We start from the raw sequence: 27,534 nt of genomic DNA on the forward strand, positions 1-27,534 counted from the left end.
AGGAAACAGGATTGACCCACAAAACATCCTTCATGACAGAATTGATTGCATAAAGGTAGCAGCGTAGGGCTGCCACCGTACATAGCACACGATACATCCCCAGCCGTACCAACCAAGCATCGACAACAAAAGAAACCCTCCGAAAAGCCAACCATTTCACGTTTCACAAGAAAAGAAGAAGCCAGCTGTAGATGCACAAAATGCCCAACAAGGCCAAAAGACCAAAAATGCCACCTCCGGAGGAGAGCATGAAGCTCAAAGATCCGACAACTAGAGGCCAAAGCTGACAAAAACAGAGCTTTAGAAAAAGAATCCTGACCCAAAGGGGACACCATAAACTAATAAGAAGAAAGTGTAAACACTGTCCAAAGACTAAGTGGGCTCAAGCACTGCACAAGCATGTCGGAGGTAAAATTATGCATGAGAAAGCTTACAGAATGGTGCCAAAGATGCATTGATGACCAGACCACACACTAGAAGGTGAAGGGACAACAATATTTCGGTCCGTCCTGGACCATTCTCAAGTCGATTGTGATGAGGAAGTAGAGAAAGGCAATAAATAGGCAAGAGAGAGGTGAGGAGCAAAGTAAAGTGTTCCGTTCGATGACGTTCTCTCTTTCCTTAGACAGAAGGCGTCTGAGGGCCTTCTTCCTCTCCCGCTTCCCACTAACGTTTTCCTCAAATTCATTAGACTCTGTGTTGACCCTAACTCTTTCTCTTTCAACGGTAAATATTACACTCAAACTTTCGGTGTCGCTATGGGTTCCCCTCTCTCTCCTGTTCTTGCAAATTTCTACATGGAATACTTCAAAACTGTTCTTCTTCCTTCTATTGATACTCGTCCCTCTCTCTGGCTTCGCTATGTTGATGACACTTTTGCTTTATGGCCTCATGACCTTAGTCTTTTCCAGCATTTCCTCTCCTCTCTTAACAATCTGGCTCCTTCTATCCATTTCAAAGTTGAGTGGGAATCTAATTCCCTCCTTCCTTTTCTTGACGTTCACGTTCACAGCTCTGTGTCCGGGTTCTCTTTCTCTATCTACCGCAAACCCATGAGCAGTGCCATGTACATTCACTTCTTTTCCTACCATCCTCCTTCTGTTAAGAAAAGTGTCCTCGTCTCTCTCTTCCTCCGCGCTCTACGCATCAGCGATCCTCAGTTTCTTGATTCTGAAATTACCTTTATCTACAAATCATTCTCTCGCCTTGGTTACCCTTTGCATTTCATCAACTGTGCCTACTCTCAAGCTAAACGAAATTTCTTTCATCCTAAACCTGCTTCCAACACTAGTAGCACTGTACTATGCCTTCTCTTCCTATCTGAACTCAAAACTTTTACCAATACCTTTCGTCCTCTTGACATTAAACTCGCCTTTTGACAAACTAACACACTTTGTAGCAATCTATTTCACACTGCTCCTCCTGCTTCTAATGCTGCTGGTGTTTACTCTATTTCCTGTTCATCTTGTCCTCTCCAATACTTTGACAAAACCGGCCATACACTGAATGACAGACTTAAAGAACACAAGAGAAGTGTTAAGTCTGCAGACACTAACAATGCTCTCTTCTGTCAAGTGAGGGATTCTAATCATCCCAATGATTGGTCTTCCTCCAAAATAATCTTTCCTGCCTCTACACTACACAGACGCCGTTTTGTTGAATCGGCTCTAATACACAACGTACCCAACATGAACTTGAGTCCTGGCTTTGTTGCTGTAGACTCTTTCACAGTATATACTCAAATGCTCTAATCTTTCTAACAAACGTCACCTAACATAGGCTTACCCTTCCATTTATCTTTCTTTCTCTTTCCTTTTCTTTCTCTCTTCTCTCTTTTTTCTGTTCATTGTCTTCTGCTACGTTCCCTTGCTATCCTCTTCTTATTCCTATTACTATCTCCTCATTCGGTGGTTATAATAGGAGCTGCCTCGTATGGGCCAATAGGACCACTGCAGTTCTTATTCCTACTACTATCCCCTCTACTACACTTTACTTTGCTCCTCAGCTCTCTCTTGCCTATTTATTGCCTGTCTCTACTTCCTCATCACAATCAACTTGAGAATGGTCCAGGACAGACCGATACGTCGTCGTCCCTTCACCTTTTAGTGTGTGGTCTGGTCAACATACTTTAGCCACGTTATTGTGACTCATCGCCTGCAAAGATGCATTGACACCAAAGACAAGCAACAGTGGCTTTGCCAATGCAGCACAATAAGACATGACACTGTTCACATTAAGTGCCAATCAAGAAATAACAAAGAAAGAAATGAAAGAACCACATGTACAGAAAGCAAAGAGTAACGATAAAGAGAAAGGAACTAGCAAAAAGAGTGCCAATAAACCTCACATTGTTGCCGAAAACAACTGCAGGTGGAACACCATTAAAGAGGTAACCCAGTTGCAGTAGAGATTGTGAAAAAGACGTATAAAAAACTCAAATGCAAAGAGCAGAGAAAGTTGAACCAGCAAAGTATGTTACTGGGCTAATCCTCAGAACGAGCTATCCAACAAGAAGGCAGAAGGATCATCCTTCCCTGGTAGGGTTCCAACCTCGCCAGGGCCTGGAGCAACATCTGGACCAGGAAAAAAAAAAAACTACAGAAACCCCCATTGCAACCAGTCTGGCTGAAAGGCATCCTCTGCGAAGACCTGTGAAAGGCATCCTCCGCGAGGACAGAAATGGTTGAACATGTTTCCATTTGCCTGGTGTCTCTGGTCACCGAGCAGTAAATAAGTACCTAGAAGCTAGGCAATTGTTGAGAGATTCAACAGGAATTAAGTGTGGTCTAATGTACCAGTGTGAAAGGCAAAACATATGATGCAAAAGAAATACTGATGTTCCTAAACTAAGTTCCAAGGCATCATCAATTTCTTGGTGATGCCTGGCAACTTAGTATCCAGTGCTGTTGCATACAAAAACTTAAATTATAATTGGTCAGTTAGAAAGCACAGACACACACACCAGTAGTTTCAAAGCGTTATATGACAAAGAGTGTTGGGAAGATAGGACACCACGAGTGTAGCTCTCATCCTGTAACTACACTTAGGTAATCACTTAGGTAATTACACAACAGGCTTGTATTTACAATACAATGACAATGTTTGGGGTACTGGCCAGGCAGGCCATCTAAAAGAGCCCTGCTTGGTGATCTTTGCGATTCAAGTAGCATTTGAAGGGATTAGAGTATATTGGAATGTGACTTCTGGAGGTTATTCCAGATTTACTGAGTGCTTTCCTGTGTCTTTAAAGGACCAATATGACCCCAGCAGGCACATATGAAAGGATACCTATTACTCCAATACAGTATCAACCTGCCCTGACTGTTAAAGATCCTACCCAGAGGACCTGTAGGATCTCGCCTCATGGAGTAACCAAGTGCTATAGTTCAGAAAGACAGTCCACTCCTTAAAATGTATCAATGCAACACTGCCAGAGCAGTACAGTAATTATAACTATAATATTATACAAAACCCTTCCCAATATATGATTCCAGACATGGGTTTCTGCAACAGGCAACAGAGTGACTACACTGACTAATTTCGATAAGATGTGTAAATGTTTTAATATCCTCTACGTAAGTGCAGGCTACAATGGAAAATATTTATTAGCATGAACCATAATAGGCCTTGAAGCATTCTTTAACTTAAAATACTATAAGATGTTGTAATAAATCCTGAACATCTTTTTAGATGGAAAACTAAAATTAAATTTATCATCATATATGCTGTGCTCATCATTGTAAAAACTATAAATCTGTAATACCTTAAAGTAACTCGTTTTTTCATTCTCTGAGAGACATCAGAGTTGCCCCTAGTCATAGGTCTCTCAAAATATTTGTTTGTGGGTGTATTGGGTTCTGACGCTTGTTTGTCCACCAAGATTGGCTTAGGCTTGAGCACCGATGCATAGGGCGGAGGGGCACCTGGAACCTGAAAAGAAAGATATACAAGATTATAGACAAAATATGAAAAAAAGTTGAATGTAATGAAATGCCAGTTTGTGGGTGAGTCTTAGAGGCTCCCTGAAGCTAGCCTACTGATTAAGTGCCACCCTACTTGGAGTCATCAGTCACAGAGTTCTTGTAAGCCTACCGGGGACTACAAGCCAGAATCTGGCCCCCCCTCACAGTGGTGCAGGGAGCAATGACACATGAACACTTAATATTTAAAGATTATCATCTTGACATTGACCAGAGAAGGCACCCAGACAGGTAGGCAAATCAAAATATTCTACTGCCTGGTTGAAAATGTGACCTATTCCCTCAAAACAATAAAAGAATTTCCCCACAAAGAAAACAAACAAGAAAAACTTTGTCCAACTAACCCTCACACGTTAACTCCAAACCCCCACCCATCTTCCCCACAGGAGGAAGGGGATGCCGGCTCGGGTGAGTCTGGCCGCCTCCAGTCAGTTTTGGAATGATAAAAGCCGCCGACCAGAGGGTGGGAGGGTGTCAGGGAGCCTCCGGGTCTCACCTAGAAACTGCCGTTTCATTACATTCAACGCTGATTTTGTGGGGGAACCCCGTCGGTTCCCTGAAGCTAATTACCCACACAGAAGAAAAACAGGGACATACCAGGGAGGCAGCAGGACCGCAGGTAACAATCGAGGAAGAGACCGTTGGGTGTGACAGATGCCCCAAGGCAACACAGCCACAGAGGACCAAGGACGTTCACCAGATACTTGGCAGCCAAGACCCTGTTAGACCTCCAAAAAAAACCCATGGCCGAATAACATCCCAAGACATATTCCCAAACACAGCCAAGAGAGTGGCATACTTCCTAACATCATGCACACGAGGATAGACCACAGGCTGGCTAGATTTGATAACACTGTGAACAACCTGAGACACACGAGCCGTGGAACAGGGAATCAAGGAAACTGGATCAACCCAGAGTGCGTCCACCGACACAGAACCGGTGGCCCACATTGTACTTTGGTCTGGAATTTCTTTCGGAAAGCATTGGTTTTGCTTTCCTTGGCCTCAAGTTGTCAGATTGGTGAGCTTCATGCTCTGTTCTCGCACTAGAGATTTTTTTCTATTGATCCTGGTGGTCGTTTAACTCAGTTGCAGCCAGCTCCTTTTCTGATGAAGAATGAGTCGGCAGGCTTCCAGAGAGGTCCTTTAATTGTGGATGCTTGGTTGGTTTGCCCTTGGGTGCATCATGCGCTTTGTCCAGTGGCAGCTTTACATTACTCTCTTTGTGCCACTGGTTCTACTTCTGTGGACTCATTGTGGGTTGATCCGGTTTCCGTGGTTCCCTGTTCCAGGGCTCCTATATCTCAGGTTGCCTGCAGTGTCAGTAAGTCTAATCAGCCTGCGGTCTATCCTCATGCTAATGATATCCGGAAGTATGCCGCTCTGATGACTGTGTTTGGTAATACATTATGTCTTGGGCTGATATTTACGCACAGGTTTTTGAGGTCAAACAGGGTCCTGGATGTCAGGTATCTTGTTAATGTCCTCAGTTGCCTTCGGTCGTGTGTCACAAGCTTTGGTATCTTCTTCAACTTGATACTTGCTGTGTTGCAGTCTCCCTGGACAGTGCAACTTTTTTGTTGTTTTCTATGAGTAGTTATCTTCAGGAAGCCAATGGGGCTCTTCTCAGAAAATCAGCGTTGAATGTAATGAAACATCAGTTTCAGGTTGAGCCCCGAAGGCTCCCTGACACCCTTCCTCCCCAGGTCATCTGCATGTTCTATCATTATAGAACTGAACGTTGGGGGTCTTGGCTGACCCGGACCAGTTCCCTCCTCTCAAATGAGGAGAAAGGTGGGGCAAACTAGTAGGGGGCTACTTTCACGAAATTCTGGTTGTTTGTTTTAATATTTGGGGAGTTCTTTTGGCAATATTGAGGTTACGGTCTCATTTTTAAATCACGCAGCAGTTTGCTTTGATTCACCTATCTTTCTGGGTGCTTCCCTAATGGTGGTAAAGATGATGTACTTTACATTTAAAGTGTTCATATGCCATCGCTTTCTTCGCTCTTCTCTAGATTGGGTCAGGTTTTGGCTCGTGGTCTCCAATAGGCCAACATAACTCCGCAACTGATGATTACTAGTAGTATGGCACGTAATCATTGTGATAGCTTTAGGGAGCCTCTGGGGTTCACCCAGAAACTGGCATTTCATTACATTCGACTCTGTTTTTTTAACCCAATATTTCTAGTCTCATAAAATATGAGACATTTCTTATGATATAGGGTATTTACAATACAGTACTGTACGTTCAATTTAAATTACATTGCACTATTCGATACAGTAATTATCAACATTTTTTGGTTTCACATGTTAATGATAATTGAACAAACATCTCAAAAACTCACGGCAAGGGAAGACGATGGCGCCGTGGGAGAATTACTGGTGGCAGGTGCAAACGATGTAGTAGGACCACTGCTACAGCTGTCAGGAGAACCTGGATGCGGAGCAGCTGCAGATGGGGCAGGAGGCACATTGGGAACAATAGTAGAGGGCAATGCCAAAAGACGCTTCCGATCCTCCATATACAGGTCAATCAATTGATCTAACTTTGATTCAATATCATCAACCTAGAAAATAGCTTTGATTCAATATAATCATTCAAGAAAACAATTAGAATTTGGTCATGAATGCTTGAAATAAAAAATAAAGGTTAATATTCTGAACATAACAATTAAAAATCTCTATGGACTGTACTACAGAGGCAATAGTGCAATCTTCTAGAACATAATCTACATAACATATCACGGAAAATATACAATGAAATTCCCCACGCAACTCATGCACACATGAAGTCCTGTTTTACAGAGAAACTGCACAGCTTGTTTTGGGGATACAATACCTTCCTGCTTGTTTTTTTTCCTCTTGGCTTGGACTGATCTAGTATCACCAGACTCAGTACCCAGATCAAGCTGATATCTTTCCACCAAAAACAAATCCAAGAAAATTACGAGAACTACTGATATCATATCAGCTTCTATTGAGTTGATTAAATTCTGCTTCTTGTCTCCTGTAGGCACTAGTGACTCACATGGGAAAGGTTGGGTGCATAAGACTTGGAGCTACCAGGCTGAGTAGCTTAGGGAGTGATCAAGTTGAGCCCCTCACAAAAAAATACCTTAAACTTATCTTTGCCACTGAGAAACGTGCATTGCTACCAGACACACGTTTCACCCACTTATATTAAGAAATCATGGGCAACACAAGCTGAATAGTTCACAGATGAAAAAGAGCAAGAATATGCCTATAGGCAAGCAAAGTAGTAAGCAGAACAATCCTAATGAAAATATTAAAGCCCCGAGTTTGCAGTTGGGCAAAACCAGTCCTTTTCCCTGTCATAAACTATTGTGATGCATCATCATCTGCACGTCTGAATAGTTCACTATTAACTATAAGCAAACTCTCATAAACTTCCTACTTTCACTGTACTGATAACATAATATTATACACACATATATTGACATGTCACTTATGAAATATTATGTGCCTAGGAATCTATGACAAACTGCCTGACACAAAATTACTTAATATAAATCAGCAATTAAAAACAATAACAAACCCAGACAGCATGGAACACCATCATTTATATCATTTAACATGCTAAATATAAAAGCAGTGTATACATTCTGAAGTATACAGTACTGCATATCATCAAAACTCTGAAGTGCAATCCTGACTTAAAATGACTCGTTCAGGATCACAACAGAACACATGTGACATCACACATGTGGCATCACACAAAACCCAAGTATCACTGACATTCCAAGAGTTTCACTCAACCAAAGTAAACATGCTTTATGCTTCATTTACCTGAATTTACCAGAGGGCCACCAACACTAATGGCCTGTGCAATCCTGACCTAAAATGACTCGTTCAAGACCGCAACAGAGCACATGTGACATCACACAAAACCCAAGTATCACTGACATTCCAAGAGTTTCACTCAACCAAAGTAAACATGCTTTATTTACTTGAATTTACCAGAGGGCCACCAACACTAATGGCCTCGATGAGGACAGGAAGCCGGTAGCTTGTCAAAGGTCCCCCTATTTGCCCTGATGATCTTTTCCAGCTGTATTTTGAAACCCAGCAGTTTTGGCATTTACAACTTTGGCAGTTAGGCAGTTCCACAGGTTTACAACCCCATGAGTGAAAAAGAATCTCATGTTTTCTGTTCTACATTGTGGTTTGTTGGGCTTGAAACCATTGCTCCTCGTTCGTGTTACATCTGACCTTCTGAAGAAACTGCCCTGATCAACATCCTCTAAATAGTTCAGTATTTTAAAAATTTTGATGAGATCCGCCCTGTTATGCCTGGTTTGCAGTGTTGTTAGCCCAGTGGCCCTCAACCGTTCCTGATACGTGAGATGACAAAGCTCCGGTATGATGTTGCACCTACTCCAGAGCGGCTATGTCTATCTGAGGATGAGGTTTTCATGAATGAATGCAATAATCCAGGTAAGGCACACCAGAGACTTATACAATTGAACGACTACTTTTTTTTCTTGAAGGTAAAGGTACACTTGATTATTGCCAGGGTTTGGTTTGCTTTTTTTTTACTACTGCTCCCACTTGTTGTGCAACTCTTGGTGAATGATGGATTTCGACTCCAAGGTCCTTTTCTTCATTTATCTGTTGTAAGGTAGTGCTGTCAATTCAGTAGTTGTGATGTGGATTGTTGTGCCACACATGCAAGGTCTTGCATTTATCGACATTTAAAAGCATTTGCCAGTTATTTGACCATTTGTGGAGTTCATGTAGATCTCTTTGTAGGGTCTCAATATCACCTTCTTGCTGGTGATATTATCTTTATGTCTAGACATGCTTTATGCTAAGATTCCTGTGCACAAGGCTGTTTGAAATATTAATTGGAGTGGAATGTTCAGCTCAGTTGCACATTCTCACAGCACCCAAGGTGAAACTCCATCTGGTTCAACTGCTTTATTTCTTACTAGCCCCTTGAGTAATTTTTCCACGTTGTCTTGAGATACCTCTATGTATTCTATGGCATGCTCTGGAATTGGTATTGGTGGTGACCCGGCTTCATCTCCTAGGAGTTTGTGTGTTATCCTACTGTGATGACTAGCTGGTTTGGACTCCCATTCATACTGCATGTCATTTGGCAGGGGGATCTGGTTCTTTTCCCAGTTTGCCAGGTTTGGGTTCCTGGTGACCTGGCAAAGCCTCAGTTGGTTCCAATCCCAGGTTTGGACCTGGCTGGATCTCATTTGGGATTCTTGGGACTCCCAGTTAGTGTCTCTTTCCCTGCCTCCTACAAATATGCTTCACCTGCAGCATCATTGCTGTCTGGTGTTGCATTAGCCCCAGGTGATTTTTTGGCTGGTCAAATGGTTGTGCGGGAGTCTAAACTTTGACTGTATTATATTTCCTCTGGGGAGGTCTCCCCTTCAGTCAGAGATGTTTTCTCAAGGCTGTGTTTCTGTTGGCTTTTGCCTCCACTTTAGGCACTTTTCCAGACACAAGGGTTCTAATTTTTTCGGCCCCAGAGGCCAGTTTGTTCATTTGCAGACTTCTTCTGTAATGGTGGAAAATTAGTTGGCTGGCTTCTGGAGATTGACACTTGGTTGGTTCAACCAGGAGTGCAAATATTGCCATGCCCAGTGGTGGTGGTGCTTTGTCACTACCTGTATGCAGATGAGGAGTCACAATAGCATGGCTAAAGAAATGTTTATTAAACCACACACTAGAAGATGAAGAGACGAAGACGTTTCAGTCCATCCTGGACCATTACCAAGTTGATTGTGATAATGGTCCAGGACGGACTGAAACATCGTCTTCTCTTCATTTCCTAGTGTATGGATTGTTCAACACCACCTGTATGCTACCGGTTTTGCCTTGGTGGACACCTTGTTGGTTGGCCATGTTTTCTTCGTCCCTTGTTCCAAGGTGCATGTTGCTCAGGTTGTCTGTAGTGTCATCAAAGCTAGCATACCAGCAGTATATCCTCAGGTAGGCACTCTTAAGAATAACGACATGTTAGAGAAGACAACTGCATTGGCTGTCATCTTCTCAAACATGTCTTTAACAAATATTTGGGTTTGGGGGTTTTGGAGGTCTAACAGGGTTTTGGCAGCCTCGTATTTGATTAATGTCCCAGTCAGTCTTGTGTAGTACTGGGCAGGGTTTGCTGCCCCATGGTCTTTTCTTTGGACTAACACCTGCCATCTCTTCTTCCCCCCCCCCCCCTCTGGCAAGTCCTTGATTTCCTGTTTCTCTGTGATTAGTTAAATTCAGAAAGCCACCAAAAAATACCTTCCCCAAAAACAAGCATTGAATATAATGAAATGCCTCTTTCTGGTAGAGCTTTGGTGACTGACTTCCTACCAGGTTTGTTGGTTTGGGGTGTATCAGCTCTGGACTAGCCTTGGAGTCGGCTGTGGGCTGCAGATCTGGACCACCTGTTGACAATCATCGATACTAATGGGTTTACACTAGTAAGTGCTCCTCTTGGTTCATCTTCATGATTTGCAGTCTTGACCGCTTTGTTGCTTCATTATCTACGAATCTTTCAGTTGTGTGTGTAAATCTATGCTTTTTGGATGCTTTCTCAGCTTTCTGCACCTCTGTGAGGGCACCAGGATCTAGCTCTGGTCCCTGGCAGGCAACAGGGACTCAATAATGGGACGCCATCTCAGCAAGATAGCTTTAGGACAGGCATGTCAAACATGTGGCCCTCGAGCCACATGCAGCCCTTTGCAAGCACACCTGTGGCCCGCACAAAGTATACTGTAATTTGGTAATTTAATGGCCAAAATTGCAGTGTTTATAATTTAAACTTCCACCTTTTAATAGATTTCAAAAGCCCAAAAGAAACACAAATGCAGTTGTGATACAAGCGAGTTAAAACTTCTAAAAATAGACATGACGTTAACTGTTAAACTGGCTAAACCTAAATTAACTATCAAACTAAACCTAAATTTCTTTCAGTTTTTTAACCAGTGATATTATTTTTAATTTATATTTTTATTTTTCAGATCCCACATCAAATTTAAAATGGCTAGTACACCTCCAGCTAAGAGAAAAAGGAAGTAAGTAAGTAATTATCAAAAGAAGGCACCAAACCGGGAAGGCTATGTAGCACCATCAAATGTGCAAAATAATCAGAGGGCGCTAAATATCACCAAGGATGCCAATACGAGAACAAAAACGCATAAGGCGAACGATATCAAAAGTATCCGAGTCACCAAGAATTCTATTGAGGGACAGGCGACCGCGAGGGGCGGTCGGAAAGCAAGACACACGCTCGTCCTGGAAGTCAGGACATTCAAGAAGGACATGCACGACCATAAGAGGGGCAATGCAACTAGGACAATAAGAAGCAGGGCGGCGCTCCATCAAGTGACCATGGGCTAAGCGAGTATGGCCAATACGCAACCTCGCCAGAGCTGTTTCCCACCGCCGGTTACGGTGGAAGGACGACGACCACGAGGAAACACAACATTTAAGAGTACGTAGTTTGTTACCAGTAACAGACAACCAAGAAGCCTGCCAACGGGTAAGGACGGAGGAATGGATAACCGGGTAAAAGTCGGAATACGGAATACCTTTACGAGAGATGGGACAAGAGCGGAAAGCTTCCTTGGCGGCAGCATCCGCACTCTCATTTAAAGACACACCAATATGGCTGGGAACCCAACAAAACTCAACCGACTTGAATTTACTGTTAATAAGAAACAGCCAATGCTGGATCTCGACAACTACTGGATGAACCGGATTAAAGGACCCGAGAGCCATGAGGGCACTACGAGAGTCAACAACAACTACAAAGGAAGACTGACAACGAGAAAGCAGGAGACGAAGAGCATAGAGAATAGCATAAAGCTCCGCTGTAAAGATGCCAGTCTCCGGAGGTAAGCGACACATATAAGTGCGATCAGGAAAAACAACAGAGTAGCCAACACCGTCTGCAGACTTAGACCCATCGGTGAAGACAGAAACGGAGCGGGAGTGAGAAGAAAAGTGCTCAAGGAAAAGGCGTTTTAGAACCGAAGGAGGGGTAAAAGCTTTAGTGATACGGGTCATGGATGTACAAAACCGCAGAAGAGGGACTCTCCACGGGGGCAAAGAAGGAACAACACGAGGAGAAACATTAGAAATATGAACGGAAAGAGAGTCCTGTAGGCGAGATAACCGGACAGAAAGAGGGAGGTGGTGAAGAGGAACAGGAACCGCAGGAGGGGTAAAAGTTAAAGCACGACAGAGGCGAGAGGAAGGATGTTGTAAGGACCGCGCAAGATAGCGAAGACAGTAGCGATCACGGCGGTCTTGGAGAGACAGGAAACCAGTGTCAACATACAAGCTAAGGACGGGAGTCGAACGAAAGGCACCAGAACTGAGGCGCAACCCAGTATGGTGCAAAGCATCAAGACGACGAAGAGTAGAAGGAGAAGCAGACGAGTAAGCAAGGCAACCATAATCGAGCTTAGACAGGACGAGAGAGGAATGTAAAGCAAGGAGAGTGCGCCTATCTGCCCCCCAAGAAGTATGGGACAAGACCCGAAGGTGGGTAAGGGCCTTAGAGCACTCAACACGGAGGTAAGAGATATGGGGAGACCAAGACAAACGAGTGTCAAGGAATAACCCCAAAAGCTTCACAGAATCTTTGTACTCACCATAAAGTGACAAAGAGGGACGAAGAACTACCCGTTTCCGCGTAAAAGTCATGGCACAAGTCTTAGAAGTAGAGAACTTGAAGCCATGATCGGTGGCCCAAGAGGACACGGCATCAATTGCAAGTTGAAGCCGGCGCTGAAGGAGAGGCGAATCATCACCCTGACAGCAAAGGGTAAGATCATCGACATAGAGAGCGGAGAAGACACCTGAAGGAAGAGAGGAAAGAAGACCATTGAGGGCAACCAGAAAAAGAGTAGTGCTCAGAACACTACCCTGGGGCACACCTTCGTATTGCTGAAAAGAGGCAGAGAGAGCGGTACCAAGGCGCACCCGAAAGGAACGACGAGAGAGGAAGCTGCGGAGAAAGAGAGGGAGATGACCACGAAGGCCAAAAGAATGAAGTTGAGATAGAATATGATACCGCCAAGTGGTGTCGTAAGCCTTTTCCAGGTCAAAAAGGACGGCAACAACGGAGGTCTTCGCAGCAAAAGCAGTAGGAATATAGACCTCCAAATTCACCAGGACATCTGTCGTGCTGCGGCACTTGCGGAAACCAAATTGAGAAGGGGAGAGGAGGTGATGGTGTTTCAAGAACCACATAAGACGAACGTTAACCATACGTTCAAAGAGTTTGCTGACACAACTTGTGAGGGCAATAGGGCGAAAGTCCTTAGGGGAAGTACCCAGAGACCCCGGTTTGCGAACAGGGAGGACAACGGCATCGAGCCAGTCCTCAGGGACTGACGACGACTCCCAGATCCGATTATACACACTCAGTAAATACTGAGACGTGCACGGAGGGAGATGGTGAAGCACCTCATAATGAATACCATCGGGGGCCCGCCGCCGTAGAACCGCAGAGGGCCAGGGCAGAACGAAGTTCAGAGAGAGAGAGAAGGGATCATTATAGGGAAGCTGAAGACGAGTGCAGAAATCTAAAGGATGAGACTCAAGGACAGGTTTACGAAGAAGGAAAGATTGGGGAAGATGAAGACCAGAGCTAACAGAAGAAAAGTGGGAACCCAGTACAGAAGCGACCTGCAACGGGTCCGCCACAAGAGTATCATGGAGGTGAAGGACCGGTGAAGCATCGGGAACGAACTTACCCGCTACCTTGCGGATACGCTTCCAGATCTGGGGCAGATGAGTTTCGGACGTAATTGTTGAGACATAAGATGCCCAACATTCACGTTTAGCCATGCGGATGGCCCTACAGGCCACCGCACTCGCTTTCCAAAAGAAAAGAAAAGAATCGGTCGTCTGCCTACGGCGGTGCCTCTTCCAGGCTGCACGCTTACAGCGGACAGCCCGAGCACAGTCCGCATTCCACCAGGGAACGCACTTCCGTGGACCCCGAGAGGAAGAGCGAGGAATAGAGCGGAGGGCAGCGTTGAAGACAGTGTCATGAAAAAGGAAGAGAGCGCGAGAGAGAGGCAGAAGGGAGAGGTCAGAGAGAGCAGCACTGAGGGTAAATAGGGTCCAGTCCGCCTTAGCAAACTGCCACCTAGGGAAAGAGAGGGAAGGGCGAAAAGAGAAAAATGAAACAAGGATGGGGGAAATGATCACTTCCATGGAGGTCATCAAGAACCTGCCACGTGAAATCTAAGTAAAGAGAAGAAGAGCAGAGAGAAAGATCAAGACAAGAAAGGGTGCGAGTCCGAGAGTCCAAATGAGTGGGCTTACCAGAATTCAGAAGAGACAGGGAAGAAGAGAGGAGAAATGGCTCAAGAAGGCGACCCCGGGTATTTGTCAGAACGTCACCCCAAAGAGAATGACGACAATTGAAGTCACCCAGCAGGAGCACAGGCTCCGGCAAGGAGTCTAGGAGGTGTTTCAAATCAGGAAGAGAAAGCGGGACACTCGGGGGGAGATAAATGGAACAAACTGTGTACCATTTCCCCACAAAGATACGAGCAGCAGAACAATGAAGATGCGAAGGAAAAAGTAAAGGAACAAAGGGAACATCAGCACGAATCAAGAGAGCAGAAGTATTAGAAGCCCCAGCAACGGCTGGGGGGGGGGGGGAAGAGAGAGAAAGGAATAGCCACGAAAACGACCAGGACGAGCACCAAGCATCGGCTCCTGGAGACAGACACAAAGGGGCGAAAACCGCGAAATCAGAAGTTGGAGTTCGAGGAAATTGGCGTAATAACCTCGAACGTTCCACTGAAGAAGAGACATCGACGAGAAGAGAAAGGACAAAAACAGAGAACAAGGAAGAAACAAAGGCGAAAGAGCAACAGAGCACGTTAAAGAATATCAGGGTCGGGATCAGGGTCAGCAAAGTCAGGGTTAGGGGGCATGGGTAAACTGAGCAAAGACGGAGGGAAGGAGGCGGGAGAACAGACCAGAGGTGGGCGGGCGGGGTCCGGAGGAGGAAGAGGAGGAGACAACGGAGGGGAGCAGTCAAGGGGAGCAGTCAAGGACAGCAGCAGGAAGAGGGGGGGGGGGGGTAGAAAGAGAAAGAGGGGAGCGCACCTCAGCAAGGGCAGCAACCGAGAGGGAAGCGGGGGCTAAAGAAATCTCCATAGCAGGAACAGGGGGCGCAACCACCGAAATGGGAGGGGAAGGAGCGAGAGAGGCAGAAGTAGGGGCCGAGGAAGAAAGCGAAACCTTCTTACTCACCGGGGAGGAGGAAGGAGAAGAGCCAGGCTTACGCTTCTGAATTAAAGAGACAGGTGTCCCAGCAACCACATACTGGGCAACGGATTCTAGCGTCTCAACAGGAGAAGCTGAACGAGAGCACACATGACGGCCGTTTGGAGAGCGATGAACATCAGCCCGCACCGACAGGCGGCGGGGAGAGTCAAGAGACAGAGGGGAAGGATGGGAAGGAGGAACGGAGGGAGACGAGGAAGAAACAGGAGACAAGACAGACCGGGTAGAAAGAAGGGGAACCCCAGACAGAGGACCAGGAGGTGGATCCTTCGGGAGAGAACCCAAAGGAACAGAGGAGGGGGCAGTGGGCGGATCAGGGTCCAAGGCCCGGAAACGGTTGTGAGTCTGAGGACGGCGGGAAGGACGAGGAGAGGAAGAGCGCAACGCGCGAGCATAAGAGATATTAGCATAAGGCGGGAGCCGGCAAACCTGGCGTCTCGCCTCGGGAAAAGATAAACGCTCCCGGTGCTTCAAGTTGAGGACGGGTGCCTCAAGCTTGTAATGGACACACGCACGGGAGAAGGTAGGATGGGCCTCACCTCAGTTGAGGCAACGAGCCTGGGGAGAAGTGCACTCCGACTTAGAGTGACCTTCGCCACCACACAAAGGACACAGAGACAGTCCCGGAGCAGCAGAGGACACCATGCCCAAACCTCCAGCACTTGTTACAGAGGGTGGAAGGGTCCTACCATCAAAGGTAATCTTCACAACCCGGAGGGGTTGACGGCGACTACCACGAGGGGGACGAGTAAACGTGTCCACCTGGAGAATAGAATGGCCCTGGGCAGCAAGGATATGTCGAATATCATCGTGGCAGTCGCGCAAGTCCCGAACACCGGTCGCAACATGGAGCGGGAGCAGAATAGTGCCAACACTGGCATTCAACTGAGCGTTCTTCGAGACCCGAACAGGGGTCTTGCCAAGGCAGGATAATGAAGCCAAGCGGGAAGCAGCATCCTGAGAAGGAGCAGCAACGACATGTGTACCGAGACGAGTGGGGTTGAAAGTAATGGGGGCATCCACGGAATCAACGGGATGTCGATGGAGGGAGAAATCGTCAGGAGGCGCAGAATCAAGAGGGAGGAGATCAAAATATTTGGCCCATGAAGTGGGACCAAACAAGGCTTGATAGGTAGCAGAACTGGAAGGAATCGAGCGAGGGCGGCCGTGACGAGGACGGTGATGAGAACCCCCAGAGAGAGAGGGGTTAAAAGGCGCAGTAGTAATAACTAGAGATGGAGCCGCGCCAGGGGACAAGGTAGTCACCACTGGGGGCTTGGGGCTCGACCCAACCACAGAGGAGAGAGGGGAGCCAGGGGAAGGAGTCAGAGAGGCCAAAGGAGGAGCAAGGTCGGGGCCCAATGCAGCGGAGGCTACAGAGCCCGGTCTTCCAACACGGACCGACTCGGGGGCTTGGTCGCCCACCCCACGAGCCTGAGAAGGTAAAGCAGAAACAGTCGAAACAGGGGTCATCATCATTACGAAAAGGAATATTCATTCACGAATGTGCCCCCACACCCACCAAGGAGCCACAATTAGAGGCAGGACACCCAACAAGAAGCTATCGCTGATCATGCCGGGGCCTCCTAGGGGTGCATCGTGAGTATACGCCCCACAAACGCCACCTTAAGAACCGACAGTCCGTCGAGATCAGGTTTAGTGACGAAAGGGGGATTGACAATAAAAGGTTCCCCTCGCTCTCGACGTCGGGTACTACAGTTCTACGGGTGCAAGAGTATGCCTCCTCAAGCATCCGGGCGTCAAAATAGAAGAAGTCCAAGGGAAGAACCAGAACAAGCAAAAGGTCGGCAGGAAACTGCAAGCAGATAGGAGAAGAGGGGGGAGAAAAACGAAACAGAAGGAAAAGGAAAAGGTGCTCAGCATAATTGGAGAGGACGGCAGCAGGAGCACAAGGCTAGAAAAGGACAGAGGACCGTCCCAAGGAGCATCACACTCCGGCAGCCGCCCACTAAGCCCCCCTCACGGCAACAACGAGCTGAGCGGGGAGGGGGAAAAGAGAAAAAGGAAACTGAACAAAGAAGGGTGAGTGTTTCAAGAAAAATAGGAATTATAGTATTTTTGCACAACAGTAAATGAAAAGATACATTGTTTAATTTGCAACAACAGCATTGCCACACCAAAAGAGTACAACTTGAAAGACATTATGAAGCGAATCATCAATAAAAAGAGGCGTCAAGCCTCATGTACAAAACACTAAAAATCATTGAATAGTTGGAAATAAATGTTCATTTTGAACTGTTGTAATTTTTGTACAATGTATTTGTTGCTGTTGCATAGAAGTTTATGTTGCCATTTCAAATTTCTTTAATTTTTTCTTTTGTTAAAGTAATTCATTACTCTGCATTTATGAATGTGGCTAGCCGGTAAACCATTTGCATGCACATTGTATGTTTCCAAGTTTAAGTAATAAAAATATTCTGCATTAATTTTTTATTAAATAACCTCAATTAGGTGTCGTGTGTGGCCCTCCTGACGAAACAAATGTTATGTGGGGGGGGGGGTTTAGACCAGGGGATCCTCAGCTTTTATTTATTTTATTTATTTATTTACATACAAGAAGGTACACATTGGGTTTATGGGAGTACAGAGACTTGACGTTTTACATTCTTGTAAAACACTAGCACCCATAGCGTTTCGGCCAGAAACACCTGCTTAACATGCCTGCTTTAGGACGCCACCAGGGCACTACCAGAAAATGGCATTTTAAAACTGTACATTCAACTCACTGGTTTTTAATAAAGTATGACATTCAAGTACTCTTATCTTTAATATAATTTAGCCCTCCATTGTGCACTTGTCTTATCTTACCTGCCTTTCCACCTTAACAATTCTAGAAGCCAGACTAATCTTCGACTCATATACATCTTTGGCTTTAGAACCTTGCTTCCCTAGGATCTGGTCTAGTCTGGGGGATTAAAAAAAAAAAAAAAAAAGAGTAAAATTACAACCACAATTACAAAATTATAGTAACTATTAAAGACATGTTAATCTCAATCTTAGTGTACTACAGTAATTATATTCATTCAATCTCATGTAAAATATTCAAAGTTATGCTGAATATTTAATAAAGCCCATCTTGCAAAATTTAAGGATTATATAGCATACCTAATACTTATTAATATTATCTACCTACAATATAATAGTCAACTTTATTCAGAAAAACAATTTTGAGATTGTGGGAGAGAAAGGAAAGAGACTGTGTGTGTGTGTAATTACATAATTGCAATTACCTAAGTGTGTGTGTGTGTAATTACATAATTGCAATTACCTAAGTGTGTGTGTGTGTAATTACATAATTGCAATTACCTAAGTGTGTGTGTGTGTGTGTGTGTGTGTTTTACTGTTTGTGGTTTGTAAGTATAATGTTCAAAATATCCTGCCTTTTCTTACTTATACTATCATAAATATCTTAAAGTTTACTAGTGGTTTTGATGCACTACTACCTTTTAATTCTTTTAATCCTTTTACAGTAATTCTAATTTCAGCTACAGTATTTAATACTCTTATTTCTTTGCTCCACAGTCCATTTTTGGTTACATGTCTTTAGTGTGACTATTTTGTGAATGCTGTTGAGGTATGGGCAGCATACTGTACTATAGTACACAAGTAGGTAACATAGGGTATGCCAGCTGAATGTAACTATTTAGTTCTAATATTATTTTTTTTTAAGCATTTTCCATTTGTATTTTTCAAAGGCATTTTCAAATTTGCCTGCATGCCATAAGATTCTCTCCTTGAATCTATATTACATTATATTGGTTTTATTATATTTATAAATTTATATTACATTACATTTATATTACATTGTTTTGTTTTCTAGTGACAGTCTGATGTTTATATTAACTGTCATCTCCTTTTCTTTGTCCAGTTTTATATTTCATTACACAGCCTATATTTTCCTTGGAATATATTCTCACTCTTCCCCATTTTCATTATATAGCATTCGATATGTAAGTCTTTTTCTATGGGGGAGTCCTGTTAACTCCCTGAATCTATCCGAACTGATATGTGCAATATTAGTTTGGGGGTCATCAGTCACAGGAGTTTTTATGCCTACTGGGAACCATGAGCCAGAACCTGGTCCCCTCAGAGAGTCACAGGGAGCAATGGCCTATGAGCACTTTTTATTTAAATTATGTCCTAATTGCTATTGAACGGGAAAGGACCCAGAAAGGTGGGCAAATCAAAACAGGCCACTGTTTCGTTAACCTGTGCAATCTACATCCAAAAAGATAAAAATAACGCCCCAAGAAAGAAACCAAACAAGCAACCCTTCATGTAACTAGCACTTCTGCTCATTAGCTTTAATACCCTCCCCCCCCCCCAAACCTAGGGGGAAAGGGGTAGCCAGTTCACCGGAGCTGACAGCCCACCACTACAGCTCTGGAACAGATGTGCTGGCGGTCAGTTCAATCACCTATAGCCTCCAGTTCCTGTTCTGGATTTTGCTGTGTGTGGCTGTAACAGCAGTGTGTGGGGTGGGTGTTGGCCAGGTGTCTTCTTGTACACGGAGCAGCATGTGCGTAAGTAATTATCAAAAAAAGGCACCAAACCAGGAAGGCTAAGTAGCACCATCAAATGTGCGGGATAATCAGAGGACGCTAAATATCACCAAGGATGCCAATATGAGAACAGGAACGCATAAGGCGAACAATATCAAAAGTATCTGATTCACCAAGAATTCTATCTAGGGACAAGCGACCATGGGGGACGGTCAGAAAACAAAACACACGCTCGTCCCAGAAGTCAGGACATTCAAGAAGGACATGCACAACCATAAGAGGGACAATGCAATTAGGACAATAAGGAGCAGGGCGGCACTCCATCAAGTGACCATGGGTTAAGCGAGTATGGCCAATACGCAACCTCGCCAGAGCTGTTTTCCATCGCCGGTAACGGTGGTAGGAGGACGGCCACGAGGAAACACAACATTTAAGAGTACATAGTTTGTTACCAGTAACAGATGACCAAGAAGCCTGCCAACGGGTAAGGATGGAGGAATGGATAACCGGGAAAAAGTCGGAATATGGAATACCTTTACGAGAGATGGGACAAGAGCGGAGAGCTTCCTTGGCGGCAGCATCCGCACGCTCATTTAAAGACACACCAATATGGCTGGGAACCCAACAAAACTCAACCGACTTAAATTTACTGTGAACAAGAAACAGCCAATGCTGGATCTCGACAACTACTGGATGAACCGGATTAAAGGACCCGAGAGCCATGAGGGCACTACGAGAGTCAACAACAACTATAAAGGAAGACTGACAACGAGAAAGCAGGAGACGAAGAGCATAGAGAATAGCATAAAGCTTCGCTGTAAAGATGCTAGTCTCCAGAGGAAAGTGACACATATAAGTGCGATCAGGAAAAACAACAGAGTAGCCAACACTGTCCGCAGATTTAGACCCATCGGTGAAGACAGAAACGGAGCGGGAGTGATAAGAAAAGTGCTCAAGGAAAAGGCGTTTTAGAACCGTAGGAGGGGTAAAAGCTTTAGTGATGTGGGTCAAGGACGTACAAAACTGCGGAAGGGGGACTCTCCACGGGGGCAAAGAAGGAACAACACGAGGAGAAACATTAGAAACACGAACTGAAAGAGAATCCTGTAAACGAGATAACAGGACAGAAAGAGGGAGATGGTGAAGAGGAACAGGAACCGCAGGAGGGGTAAAAGTTAAAGCACGACAGAGGCGAGAGGAAGGATGTTGTAAGGACCGCGCAAGATAGCGAAGACAGTAGCGATCACGGCGGTCCTGGAGAGACAGGAAGCCAGTGTCAACATACAAGCCAAGGACGGGAGTCGAACGAAAGGCACCAGAACTCAGGTGCAACCCAGTATGGTGCAAAGCATCAAGACGGCGAAGAGTAGAAGGAGAAGCAGACGAGTAAGCAGGGCAACCATAATCGAGCTTAGACAGGACGAGAGAGGAATGTAAAGCAAGGAGTGCGCGCCTATCCGCTCCCCAAGAAGTTTGGGACAATACCCGAAGGAAAGTAAGGGCCTTAGAGCACTCAACACGGAGGTAAGAGATATAGGAAGACCAAGACAAATGTCAAGGAATAACCCCAAAAGCTTCGCGGAATCTTTGTACTCAAGGGGATGACCATAAAGTGACAATAAGGGACGAAGAACGACCCGTTTCCGAGTAAAAGACATGGCACAAATCTTAGAAGTAGAGAACTTGAAGTCATGATCAGTGGCCCAAGACGACACGGCATCAATCGCAAGTTGAAGCCAGCGTTGAAGGAGAGGCGAATCATCACCCTGACAGCAAAGGGTAAGATCATCAACATAGAGAGCGGAGAAGACACCTGAAGGAAGAGAGGAAAGAAGACAATTGAGGGCAACCAGAAAAAGTAGTGCTCAGAACACTACCCTGGGGCACACCTTCGTATTGTTGAAAAGAAGCAGAGAGAGCGGTACCAAGCCTCATCCGAAAGGAACAACAAGAGAGGAAGCTGCGGAGAAAGAGAGGGAGAAGACCACAAAGGACAAAAGAATGAAGCTGGGATAGAATATGATATCACCAAGTGGTATCGTAAGCCTTTTCCAGGTCAAAAAGGACGGCAACAACGGAGGTCTTCGCAGCAAAAGCAGTACGTATATAGACCTCCAAGTTCACCAGGACATCTGTTGTGCTGCGGCACTTGCGGAAACCAAATTGAGAAGGGGAGAGGAGGTGATGGTGTTCCAAGAACCACATCAGATGAACGTTAACCATACGTTCAAAGAGTTTGCAGACACAACTTGTGAGGGCAATAGGGTGAAAGTCCTTAGGGGATGTTCCCAGAGACCCCGGTTTGCGAACAGGGAGGACAACGGCATCGAGCCAGTCCTCAGGGACTGACGACGACTCCCAGATCCGATTATACAGACTCAGTAAATACCGAGATGTGCATGGAGGAAGATGGCGAAGCATTTCATAATGAATGCCATCGGAGCCCGCTGCCGTAGAACCGCAGAGGGCCAGGGCAGACTGAAGTTCAGAGAGAGAGAGAAGGGATCGTTATAGGGAAGGCGAAGATGAGTACAGAAATCCAAAGGGCAAGATTCAAGGACAGTTTTACGAAGAAGGAAAGATTGGGGAAGATGAAAACCAGAGCTAACAGAAGAAAAGTGGGAACCCAGTTCGGTAGCGACCTGCAACAGGTCCGCCACAAGAGTACCACCGAGGTGAAGGACCAGTGAGACATCGGGAACGAACTTACCCGCTATCTTGCGGATACTCTTCCAGATCTGCGGCAGAGGAGTTTCGGACGTAATGGTGGAGACATAAGATGCCCAACAATTATGTTTAGCCATACTGATGGCCCTATGGGCCACCGCACTCGCCTTCCAAAATAAAAGAAAAGAATTGGCCGTCTGCCGGCGACGGTGTCTCTTCCAGGCTGCACACTTACAGCGGACAGCTCAAGCACAGTCTGTATTCCACTACGGAACGCACTTCCGTGGGCCCCGAGATTAAGAGAGGGGAATAGAGCGGAGGGCAGCGTTGAAGATGGTGTCATGAAAATGGAGGAGAGAGCGAGGGAGAGGCAGAAGGGAGAAGTCTGAGAGAGCAGCACCGAGGGGTAAATAGGTTCCAGTCTGCTTTAGCAAACTGCCACCTAGGGAAGGAGAAGGGAGGGTGAAAAGAGAAAAAGGTAACAATGATGGAGAAATGGTTACTACCATGGAGGTCATCAAGATCTTGCCATGTGAAATCTAAGTAAAGAGAAGACGAGCAAAGAGAAATATCAAAACAGGAAAGGGTGCGAGTCCGAGAGTCCAAATGTGTGGGCTCACCAGAATTCAGAAGAGACAGGGACGAAGAGAGGATGAACGGCTCAAGAAGGCGACTCCGGGTGTTCGTCAGAACATGACCCCAAAGGGAATGACGACAATTGAAATCACCTAGCAGGAGCACAGGCTCCAGCAAGGAGTCCAGTAGGTGTTTCAGATCGGAAAGAGAAAGCGGGACACTCAGGGGAAGATAAATGGAACAAACAGTGTACCATTTCCTCACAAAGATATGAGCAGCAGAACAATGTAGAGGCGAAGGAAAAAGAAAGGGGACAAAGGGAACATCAGAGCGAATCAAGAGAGCAAGCATTGGCAAGCATTGGCTCCTGGAGACAGACACAAAGGGGCAAAAACCGTGAAATCATTAGCTGGAGTTCGAGGATATTGGTGTAATTACCACGAATGTTCCATTGAAGAATAGACATCAACGAGAAGAGGAAGGACAGCAACAGAGAACAACGAAGAAAGAAAGTCGAAAAGGGAACACAGCACATTAAAGACGGGCAGGATCAGGGGTCAGGGGTCAGGGTCAGCAAAGTCAGGGTTAGGGGGCATGGGTAAACTGAGTAAAGAAGGAAGGAAGGTAGCTAGAGGACCGACCAAGGGCGGATGGGCAGGGTATGGAGGAGGAAGAGGGGGGGGGGGATAACCGTGGATCAAGGACAGCAGGAGGAGGGACAGAAACAAGGGGATGCACTTCAGCAAGGGCGCCAACCGAGAGGGAAGCGGGGGCCAAAGAGACCTCCATAGCAGGAACAGGGGGCATAACCACCGAAACGGGAGGGGACGGAGCGAGAGTCAGAAGTAGGGGGCGAGGAAGAAAGCAAAGCCTTTTTACCCGCCGGGGAGGAGGAAGGAGAGGAGCCAGGCTTACGCTTCTGACTGAAAGAGACAGGTGTCCCAGCAACTACATACTGGGCAATGGATTCCAGTGTCTCAACAGGAGAAGCTGAACGTGAACATACACGACGGCCTTTGGGAGAGCGATGGACATCAGCCCGAACCGACAGGCGGCGTGGAGAGCCAATAGACAGAGGAGAAGAATGGGAAGGAGGATTGGATGGAGACAAGGAAGAAGACATAGGAGACATGACAGACTGGGCAGGAAGAAGGGGAACCCCAGACAGAGGACCAGGAGGGGGACCCTTCGGGACAGAACTCAATGGAACAGAGGAGGGAGCAGTGGGCGTATCAGGGTCCAATGCCTGGAAAGGGTTTTGAGTCTGAGGAAGGTGGGAAGGACGAGGAAAGGAAGAGCGCAACACGCGAGAATAAGGTGTGAGCCGGCGAACCTGGTGCCTCGCCTCAGTTAAAGATAAACGCTCCCGGTGCTTCAAGGTGAGGACGGCTGCCTCAAGCTTGTAATGTATACACGCACGGGAGAAGGTAGGGTGGGCCTCACCGCAATTGAGACAGCGAGCCTGGGGAGAAGTGCACTCCGACTTAGACTGACCTTTGCCCCCACACAAAGGACAGAGAGAGAGAGAGTTCCAGAGCAGCGGAGGGCACCATCTTGAGCTTATCTTGAGATGATTTCAGGGCTTTTAGTGTCCCCGCGGCCCGGTCCTCGACCAGGCCTCCACCCCCAGGAAGCAGCCCGTGACAGCTGACTAACACCCAGGTACCTATTTTACTGCTAGGGAACAGGAGCATAGGGTGAAAGAAACTCTGCCCATAGTTTCTCGCCGGCGCCTGGGATCAAACCCAGGACCACAGGATCACAAGTCCAGCGTGCTGTCCGCTCGGCCGACCATGCCCAAACCTCCAGCACTTTTTACAGAGTCGAGGAGAGGAAATGTACTCCTGGACGGAGCACCTGGCACCAGCAAAAATGACAGACGGCGGAAGGGTCCTACCATCAACGGTAATCTTCACAACCCGATGGGGTTGACGGCGACGACCACGAGGGGGGACGAGTAAACGAGTCTACCTGGAGGACAGAATGGCCCTTGGCATCGAGGATATGACGAATATCCTCGTGGCAGTCCTGGAGATTCCGAACACCGGTAACAACATGGGGTAGGAGGAGTATAGTGCCAACACTGGCATTTATCCGAGCGTTCTTGGAGATGCGAACAGGGGTCTCGCCAAGGCAGGACAAGGCGGCCAAGCGGGAGGCAGCATCCTGAGAAAGAGCAGCAACGACACTTGCACCGAGACGGGTGGGGTGGAAAGTAACAGAGGCATCTATGGAATCAACAAGGTGCCTATAAAGGGAGAAATCGTCAGGAAGCGCAGAATCAAGAGGGAGGAGATCAAAGAATTTGGCCCACGTAGCAGGACCAAACAAGGCCTGATACACATCAGCACGGGAAGGAATCGAGCGAGTGCGGCCGTGTCGAGAACGGCGTCGAGAACCCCCAGAGAGAAACGGGTTAAAAGGTGCAGTAGTCACAACTAGAGACTGAGCCGTGCCAGGGATGAGGTGGTCACCACTGGGGACTTGGGGCTCGACCCAACCACAGAGGAGGGAGGGGAGCCGAGGGGAGTAGTCAGGAGGGTCAAAGGAGGAGCAAGGTCGGGGCCCAACGCAGTGGGGACTACAGAGCCCGGTCTTCCAATACAGGCCGACTTGGGGGCTTGGTCGCCCACCCGACGAGCCTGAGAGGGTACAAGAGGAACATTCAACAACATAAATACGAAAAGAAACATTCATTCACGAATGTGCCCCCACACCCACCATGGAGCCATAATTAGAGGCAGGACACCCAACAAGAAGCTATCGCCGACCAAACAGGGGCCCCCTAGAGGTGCGTCGTGAGTATACGTCCCACAAACGCCACCTTAAGAACCGTCAGTCCGTCGAGATCGGGTTCAGTGACGAAAGGGGGATTGGCAATAAAAGGTTCCCCTCGCTCGAGACGTTGGGTACTACAGTTCTACAAGTGCAAGAGTATGCCTCCTCAAACATCCGGGCGTCAAAACAAAAGAAGGCCAAAAGAATGATCAACAGGCATAAGGTCAGCAGGAAATGACAACGAGAAAGGAGAAGAGGGGTGGGGGGGGGGGTTGAAAAACGAAAGAAAAGGAAAAGGAAAAGGCGTCCAGCAAAATTTGTGAGGACAGCAGCAGGAGCACAAGGCTACAAAAGGACAGGGGGACCGCCCCAAGGAGTATCGCACTCTGGCAGCCGCCCACCAAGCCCCTTTACGGCAGCAACGAGCTGGACAGGGAGGGGGAGCATGCGCCTAAGGAAATCTTCCCTAGGTGTTCCGTAAGCACTGCCCTTGGTAAAGCACTGTTGCATGAAGGGTTGCTTATTTTTTTTTTTTCTGGGGGAGTTATTTTGATCTTTTGGGATGTAGATTGCACAGGTTAATGGCAATTAACCAGTCGATGGCAATTATGACCATACATACTCTAAATGTAAAGTGCTCATAGGTCATTGCTCCCTGCGCCTCTTTGAGGGGACCAGGTTCTGGTTTGTGGTTCCCCACAGGCAAAAGAACTCCTGTGACTGATCACCTCAAACTTATATAGCACATTTTAGTTCGGGTAGCTTCAGGGATTCTCCAGGGCTCACCCCAGAAAATGTAGTTTCATTACATTCAACGATGGTTAATTTTCAACTTTCCGCAAAATTTGCATTACTGTACCTGTAAAACACATCAGTATTGTATTGTTACACATGCTGGCAAATCATTCACACCAATTATAATAATTAGTAGGGGCTTTACTTATTATATACTAATCCTTGTTGTGCTCACTTTTAACCTACTTTGAACTGATCGTTGTATGTGGGACCCCACGTACTGCTCCATGATAAAACTAGTACCGAGTCCAGTAATTACCTAAGTGAAATTACCTAAGTGTAGTAACCCAAGTGTAGTTACTGGATTAGAGCTACGCTCGTGGTGTCCTGTCTTCCCAGTATTCTTTATCATAGAACTCACCTAGTTGTGCTTGCGAGGGGTTGAGTTTTGGCTCTTTGGTCCTGCCTCTCAACCGTCAATCTACTGGCATACAGATTCCTGAGCTTCTCAAGCTCTATTGTATCTACATATCTACATTTGAAACTGTATGAAATCAGCTTTCACCACATCACTTCCTAGTGCGTTCCATTTACTAACTACTCTGACACTGAAAAAGTTCTTTCTAATGTCTCTGTGGCTCATTGGGTACTCAGTTTCCACCTGTGTCCCCTTGTGCATGTACCATCTGTGTTAAATAATCAATCCTTGTCTATCCTGTCAATTCCCCTGAGAATTTTGTATGTGGTCATCATGTCTCCCTGAGCTCTTCTGTCTTCCAGCGACATTAGATGCAGTTCCCTCGGCCTTTCCTCGTAACTCATGCCTCTTAGTTCTGGGACTAGCCTAGTGGCATACCTCTGAACTTTTTCCAGCATCGTCTTGTGCTCGACAAGGTACGGACAGGCTCCATGCTGGGAGTGAATACCCCAGGATTGGCCTTACATATGTATTTATTAACTTTTATTTATTTATATATACAAGAG

The 27,534-nt window shown here is 46.3% G+C and overlaps 1 protein-coding gene across 1 annotated transcript in view; it reads right to left on the minus strand.

Moving 5' to 3' along the window:
- LOC123769352 (uncharacterized) overlaps positions 1-27,534 on the minus strand; it is a 198,534-nt gene that overhangs the window by 33,308 nt on the left and 137,692 nt on the right. Inside the window, exons 6-8 of the mRNA XM_069310188.1 lie at positions 18,101-18,197; positions 6,328-6,549; positions 3,764-3,930 (exon numbers count right to left, since the gene is read on the minus strand). Coding sequence (XP_069166289.1) covers positions 3,764-3,930; positions 6,328-6,549; positions 18,101-18,197 — 486 coding nt within the window. The remainder of the gene's footprint in view (positions 1-3,763; positions 3,931-6,327; positions 6,550-18,100; positions 18,198-27,534) is intronic.

The sequence above is a fragment of the Procambarus clarkii genome, chromosome 66 (assembly GCF_040958095.1).
Source record: "Procambarus clarkii isolate CNS0578487 chromosome 66, FALCON_Pclarkii_2.0, whole genome shotgun sequence".
NCBI lineage: Eukaryota > Metazoa > Arthropoda > Malacostraca > Decapoda > Cambaridae > Procambarus > Procambarus clarkii.